The sequence below is a fragment of the Squalius cephalus genome (assembly GCF_949319135.1).
Source record: "Squalius cephalus genome assembly, chromosome: 2".
NCBI classification, from domain to species: Eukaryota; Metazoa; Chordata; class Actinopteri; order Cypriniformes; family Leuciscidae; genus Squalius; species Squalius cephalus.
In genome coordinates this window covers 26,788,591-26,796,726 of record NC_137123.1, presented here as the reverse complement: position 1 = coordinate 26,796,726, position 8,136 = coordinate 26,788,591, and the positions used below count along the sequence as shown (strand labels likewise).

General features: G+C 35.7%; 1 protein-coding gene across 1 annotated transcript; it reads left to right on the top strand.

The window, feature by feature from the left end:
* Positions 1-1,665: 1,665 nt before the first annotated feature.
* Positions 1,666-6,927, top strand: txna (thioredoxin a). The gene is made up of 5 exons (XM_079860246.1): positions 1,666-1,887; positions 3,242-3,346; positions 3,427-3,492; positions 6,128-6,193; positions 6,363-6,927. Exons 1-5 carry the CDS (start codon positions 1,864-1,866, stop codon positions 6,426-6,428), a joined length of 327 nt encoding a protein of 108 aa, XP_079716372.1. The 5' UTR covers positions 1,666-1,863; the 3' UTR covers positions 6,429-6,927.
* Positions 6,928-8,136: the final 1,209 nt, after the last annotated feature.

Here is an 8,136-nt window from a genome sequence, read left to right as displayed (position 1 = left end):
AATTATAAGCTCAATTAATCCAGTTAAAAATGCACGTTCCCTTTACTCAGTTGACTCTTTTGCCTCTATGCAGGTTAGTTTGTCCCATATTTATATTGGGACTATTTCCATGTTTTCAATATTGTTTTTTTCTGTTTCTCTTGTTATCTGTCTACACATACGGCTGAGGTCAAAACACCTAGGAAATGGAATGAGCGATACACGTCCACTTTACAGTCACCGCTCTACAGCTGCAGACGGATTAGATATGAGAGCTGTCATTAACATGTTAATAATAGTCTCTGTAAAACTGTTGGCTTTTAAATCGGATCTGAGATATGGACTGTAGACCATGTTTTCAGCACTTGATGCTTCGGCAGTCCACAAAATGTCTTTTCTGTTCCTGAATTTTTTTTATGGCATTCAATAATGACAACAGATTTATGAGGGTTTGCATTCATCCAGGTATTTGTAAAATGTGTGATAGTTAATTTATAAGCAAATGGACTTTTATTGTGGTCATTTTTGCTGATTATCTATTTGGCTTAATCAGTTGTAAGTAGTATTCTAACATCTTTAGCATAATTTACCCCAATTCACTGCACAGGTTTAAACCAGATGTTTCTAATTAAGTTCTTCCACGATGAAAACCTTCTCAGACCGCCTAAGATCTCATTATTAAACTATAACGTGATGTTCATGGGTCAGTCAAACGTTTAGGGCTATACAACCACACTCACATGACCTTAAAGCGGCTATAAGGCTTCCTTTCCAAATGATGGAGACATAGGCCAGACACCTGGAATCGGTGAATAGCTGCTAGAGGCAGTGTTTCGTATCTGTGGCAACATCGTACTCAAAGACTTCAAAGAGCAATTATTCCAGATCCTATTACAACACACTCATCACCATCATCTCATGCATTTTCATCAGTGTTCAAAGAAAATGATTAACATGTGATTGGATGGGATGGAACGAGTGAAGCTGAAGGCTGTTCTAAAGAGCAGAAAAAAAGGAACAGCACATGGCACTATATATATGAGAATTACCTATGTGGGCAATTTGTGTGGCCTCTGGTAACATTTTTTCATGAAAACGTATTATTTTTTCATTTACCATTAATTTTGATATTTAATGGACTGTTTTTAGCACACGTCATTCATCACCTGTGGTAGAGCTTGCATGTGTGTAAATAAAAATATTCATGATTTTCAGCATGAATATTCTATGAACATATTTGCTGTTATCTTTCACACCTTGTTTTAACAGTCCGGGCCCAAAAAAAGACAAGTATATTAGATAAAATATCTGCACTGTTATAATCAGAAACCAAATAATGTAAATTCAACAAAAGTTGTATTGCAATTCTAAAAAAAATTGCCAGTTGACACTGGCTTAAAAAGTGTTTTAATATAAATGTACAATCACTGTAAAGTTAACATAAGTGAATTGTTAGTGTCAATCACAGTGATGTAAAAAAAAAATGTATGCAAATTTAAAAGTTTTATGATCATGCAAAGCTATAAATTATAATATCAATATAAAATAAGATTTGACTGCTTTGTTTGACAGTTTTAACTGCTTGAGTGACACGTGGATTTAACAACTTTTGTAAAATATCTAAAACATGTTGGGGGGAGGTTATTTACAGAAGCTTATTTTAGCGAGAATGTCCAGTATACTCCCACATTACAGAGTCCCATACAATGGTGCATTTCTAGCTTCTGTCCGCCAGCGAGAGCGTGGTTTATGGGCAGGGCTTTTTGAATGAATCGATGCTGTAAACTACACGCTTGGTTCATACAGGCAGAGAGCAGACATTTCTGGGCGAGCGTGTTGTGGAAGGTTTGTTCTCTGAGCTCGAGGCAGAAGTAAAGCGATAAAATGATCATCATCATTGAAGATCAGGTAAGCTTGATTCAACAGAGCTTCATTTAAAAATTAATTCGATCAAAAAATAAGCAAATTCACGCGGTATGACTAACGTTAGGGATGACACGTTTTGCTGACTAACTGCACGAGAGCCTTTAGCTGCCCACCAAACCGATTTCAATTAAGTTTTTCGAAAATGTAACAGCCCTTTGTAAGAATTCACAACGTATTACTAAAGGATCAAATTAAATATGCTAGTTCAGGTTGTTAAAAGTATAGTTACTTAGCCTATCTGCTAACCGGTTCTTCACACCAGCTAATGTCGAACGTTACCGTTACCTAGCCACAACAACAGCCGAAAGCTAAAAATGATAAAAGCCTCCCCAAATGCCACTCTCATATCACTGTCATATTCGCTTGCCCAACAGTTTTGTTGTAAAATTATGAACCAATGCACGTGAAATAACGTTACATAGTTTTACGGCAGCTGGCAAGCCACTATGTTACACAACTTCCTGCTTATGACAACGCAATGTCGTCTCATTCTACCGTTAAAATAAACGTGTTCTCATAAACGTTTTTTACTTGAATAACTAATATATCACTCTCTGACTCCAGTCATTTAGTTTATTTCTGTGATCGCGGCCTGATGAGACGGAGCGCGCCATCAAATCACGTGGGTTGGACTCTTCCGAGTTTTTTTTTTTTTTTTGGATAATTTGCCGCAGTGAAAGAGGCAAGACGGTATACAAGGACATCATTAACTGTCATCATGTTCACTTCCTCTTACTATTTGTTTGAATTTGTGCAAAGGCACCATGTGGTTTAATTACGCCTGTTACTGATAAATAACCTAATTTTAAGGTTCCAAAATATTGACAGGTGGTCTACCATTGTGGTTTCTGTGTTGTAACTAGAGGGCATGTGGTCAGTATACCAATTTAATTATAGCCTATAATTAGCAAATGAGATGCACAAAATACGCATTTAAGCATTATTAACTATATTCCTTTAAAAAGGCAGTTCTATAAACAAGCAAATAATTCATTATTGACAAAAATGTAGCCATTTAGTTTATTTCTTCTCCACTAATGAAAATGCTAAAAGCAGACAAAGCATCAAGCTTTGTGCATCATCAAGCAATGCACACAGACTAATAAAAGCTGGTCTGGAACAACATGTGAGTGGAGTGGCTGGTTTCACTCCACAGTTTGGAATGATGTAAAGGCAGATAACAAGGTTCACGTAATCATGACTTTGTAATTTATTACAAACATGTTGTTGCCTGTATAAAAATAAGGGTCCACAGTGACATTGTCTTGTTTTTAAAAAGAGCTCTTTATGGTATTGGTGACAGAATATGAACTCCAGCATTGACTTGTGTTCACAGGACGGCTTTGACAAAGCTCTGGCTGAGGCTGGTGATAAGCTTATAGTGGTTGACTTTACAGCCACGTGGTGTGGGCCTTGTCAGAGCATTGCACCTTTTTACAAAGTAAGTAACCTTTGTTTTTTTGCATCTGAATCACTATATTCATTGAGTTGTTGGAATTAACTTATTTGACTCGCTTGTAGGGTCTGTCTGAAAATCCTTCCTATTGTGATGTGGTCTTCCTCAAAGTGGACGTGGATGATGCACAGGTGAGTTTTCTATTGGAGTTTTTTTTTTTAGAGCTGTAGTGTTAGGCTATAAAATAATTAATGCCAGCTCATGTCACATAATTTGCCGCACCAATACAAAACTGTATTATGCATCTGCAAACATAGTAGGACTACTTTACTTTGATAATTGGTCAAAAAAATAAATCTGTTAAATCGGATTATGTTGCATAGAACTGAATGAAGAATAATATATTGATATTAATATATTGATGTATAATATTATTTTAATATAGGCCTATTTTCTGTCTAATATTTGTTACTTTAAATTAAAGTGTTTTATTTTAGTGGCTTGTATTTTTTAAATATCTGGGGCCGTATTCACAAAGAATTTTAAGCCTAAAAGTAGCTCCTAACTGGCGAATTTAGGAGCAACTTTAGGACTCCTAATTTTTTTTGACTAAGAGTAATTCACGAAGCATTTTAGCCCTAAAAGTAGCACCTAAGCCTGGGACAGCTTAAAAGAAGCCGAGAGGACTCCTAACTCACTAAGACCTATTCACAAACCGCTTTTTGTGGCATTTCACGTTGCGATGTTTTGAAATGCGTATGCGCCGGCGGCTACAGGAGCTTCCAATCGCGAGGGAACAATTTTGCATTGTCGGCAAAACTAGGGATGCAATAACGCCACCAACAACAACCAAAACTAGGCTACTCATTGCATGTAAACTAATTGTAACGTTTCATTGTGAATCAAATTAAAATGTTCTTCTCTTTTGCAAACGTAGGCAGAGGCATATAGTGATAGATTAATTCAATAATGTTGCAAAGATATTGCATCAATCCATATGTTTCATTAGGCTACTAGGCTATTTGTTTTGCCTTACTCTTTATTCATTTAGGCTATTTATTCAGTTATTCATCATCATCTTCCGTCCTTCGCACTACTTGTGTAACCTAGCGCACGCATTCTCAGACCTGTCACCTGTCACTCATCATCGTAGGGGAGGTGTTTGGAATCATTCCCGCGTTACAATCATCAGCCAATCAAAGTGGTCACTTCAGTCAAGCTCGTGCATGAGTAATGACGTCATCCATAGCAACGAAGACTCACTCTTAGTTTAGGAGTTGTCATTTTCCTTTACTAAGAGTAGGTCTGAAAGGCGTTGTGAATAACTTTTAAGAGAAAACTCCTAGCTAAAATCTTTTAGTGCGATTTAGGAGTAGGCTACTCCTAGTGGTAAGATAAAATGCTTTGTGAATACGGCCCCTGATTATTAAATTATTGTATTCAATTAAAGAAGTCTTATAATAATACAATTATACAAACAAAATTTTTAAAATAAGGAATTACATGTTTTAAATCAGTTTCGGTTTTGGTTTTTGGCCAAGTGCATCAAGAATTTTCGGTTTCGGCCCAGAATTTTAATTTCGGTGCATCCCTATTTGAAACACAAATTAAGACATTTTTTAATTAAATGTGTGAGATTTCTGTCCTTCTATTGAAAGTCTATTCACCAAAAACTCTGATGCTTCAAAATATAAAAAATAAATAAATAAATTGTAACATAAATTCATATGAATCGTGCGGTTTAATCCAAGTCTTCTGTTGTCAATAATGTTTGACTTCCCTTGACCTTATTTGAGTTTCCTATGTATGTTTGCAGATCAGTGTTTATTTGTGAATATAAGCCTAAATTAAATCTGTTCAATATATAAAGCAATCGTATCTCTTCAGAAAAAGCGCTTGATTCATGTGGATTTCTTTTCAGATCTCTTTATGAACGTTTTGAAGTGTCAGAGTTTCGAGTGAAAAGTCAATAGAGAGACAGAAATCTCTGATTTAAAAAAAAAAAAATCTTCGTTTGTGTTCCGAACGAAAGTCTTATGGATTTGAAATGACATGAGGTAGAGTAGGCCTGAAATAGCCATGTTTCTATCCAAAGTTGCAAATTTGACCAAAATTGGAATATCGCATTTGCTAATAAAGCACAGCTTCCATCCAGTGAGACAAGAGGAGAAAATCGTCACTTCCTGATAAATTGCCAAACATCACTAAATGGTAGTGTAATGTAAATCTCTTTTTCCATATATTATAAATTACTTGCGCATCAGACTGCGAACGCAATAAAAACGCAGTCATGTTATCTTTTGTTCAGAGGTGGATGCCTGCTCTCTGGGAACGCAGTTGTGTAACGTGTGTTTGTTGGTTAAAACTAGTTAGAATTCCTTGTACAGCTTTTTCTTTCATGAATCTTATTGTTTATTCTACTGCAACCATAGTTGCTCATAGTGTTTAGGCCCAAATCCCTTTGGATAAAAGAAATGCTCTCGTCACCTAGCCTTTCTTTATTTTTAAGTTTTCTTTTGTAACATAGTTGGGCAAATATTTGGTATTGTATGTGCAATACAATGTGAAATTTCTGTATAGGGAAGTACCTGTAACAGTCACATCGGCAGAAATTTTTTTGCTGTTTTAACGCATGAAATACACCACTAGAGGGAAGCAGAATTAGAATAAAGTATGAAATGGTGTGGTTACATTTCAGTCACACTTTTGTTTTTGCTTTCATTACTTGCTTTGAATGTGCCCCGCAAGTCTCATTAGCTCAAAGCATTAGAATGAGAGCAATAAAAAGTCCTAAGCAATATAAAAGTTACATTCTGTGTTTTTCAGGATGTAGCCCAGTCTTGTGAGATCAAATGTATGCCAACATTCCACTTCTACAAGAACGGGAAGAAGGTTAGTTCTGTTGTCTTTCCTGAGTGCTACATAAAACTTTTAATTGAACTAATATTAGTCACATATCAACCGTAAAAAGTTCCAGATATGTCTCTATGAATATGCATGTAGTGTTTAATTTATTTCCAGTTATTGTTTGGATGATTTAATCACTTGTTTTCTGTTGTAGCTGGACGATTTCTCGGGGTCCAACCAGGCTAAACTGGAAGAGATGGTGAAACAATACAAAAACTAAGCCTGATTTGACATTCATAAATGTTTCCTGTGCAGCCCAAGCTCAAATTTCACTTACAATAACTGCTCACTTGTTTTGTTATTCATCAAGGGAGTTAAATTTTCTAATCGTTTTACGATTTTAGCGGAATCTGCCTTACAAAATCTGTCAACCATTTCCATAATGAATGATTACCTCTGTATGTCTATGTGTTCACATGTAACTCTTATTAAATGTCTTTTTTTTTTTTTTCAAAATCAATAAACGCAATTATTAAATAAATAAAAATCTTATGGACAATGTTGTTTTTGTTCTTCAGAAGTTTTCAATTTAATCTTGCCGGGGAAGTGTATTTCTGCACCACTAGCTAGTTTGTTGTCCCAGGCCATGATGTGATGGATGCCTGTTGTTTGCTTGTTCTATTCATGCCTTGTATTGTTAAAGGTTTCTCTAAAATCTTTGTCCAAAGTAATTTTTGAAGCTGCATAAATTCCTAGTGGCCTGCTTACAACATCAGCTCTAAGTTTTGTGTCTGCATGGTGATTACAATAATGCTATCCATAGCAGTTCATCTCTGTCTTCGCCAAGGAGATCTTATAAGCCAAGCATTGGCACCCTTACATCCTGATAAACAGGTAATACAGAGAGTCTCTGTGTGCGTAACTTGAATCTTAACCCTAATCTCTAACTTGCATCAACCTTGACCGTAATCAACCTTGATCTCTTCTCAAACATTGTATGAGTAGTTCCAACATTATTTTTTTGCTTTATGAGTCTGTTGCAAAATATTGTTTATCAATAGCTTTTCCATATATAGATTATGGTGTAGCATCAAGTCAACAGTTTGCTCTACCTGTCATTTAGCAGTCACGCTTTTGCTTTATTTCATACCAGACCATTTTGTATTCTTCATCTGGTTTTAGGGTTATTAAAAACATTCGCACAAGAGGCAGGCATCATTGGGCAAGCTTAGAGCATGTACTATTACTTTTTATTTGTTCTCTCTCTAATTTAGCATCTCCTTGTTGCTGGAGGGCTTAACTGAACCCCCGCTACCTCTAGTAGCATTTGTCAGTTTACTTAATTGTGATAGTATGGGTTGATTCATTTTGTAATGACACATGAACGAGTATCCTAAATATCCTCCATGAATGCAGGAGGAAGAAAACTGGTTGCAGAGTGATTATTCAATTAAAAACATTTGCTCAAATGCTTTAAAAGCTAGATCATAATATCTAAGTACTGAAAGATTAAAGTAAATCAATAATTAATTTCACATTTATTTGTATAGTGCTTTTCACAAAGCATATCATTTGAAAGCAGCTTTACAAAAAATGCATGTTTCTTTATTGCAATTTAGAGTGATATGTTAGCAGATGTGGCTGTGTCAAAGTAATGCAGTTAGCTAACATCATGTATTCAATTAGACAGAAAATAGTGAGCTCATGAAAGCAATTATTACATGATCATGAAGAACATATAGAAAATTTGGCAGTGGTGTATGTGGATTCAGAGTTGAAGTCATCTGAAGCCCTTGCAAGTGTCGGAGCCATCCCTTTACACGTGTTGGGGCATCTGAAATCTTCATAAGAGGCTGGATCTAAACTGGAGCTGGCGTAATGTCTAGTAATGGGCACCCCAATGTAGAAAGAGATAAGCAGATGGAAAATAATTAGAACTTTATAGCGTAGAGATGATAACATTGGGACCATATTTTCTTGACCTGGTA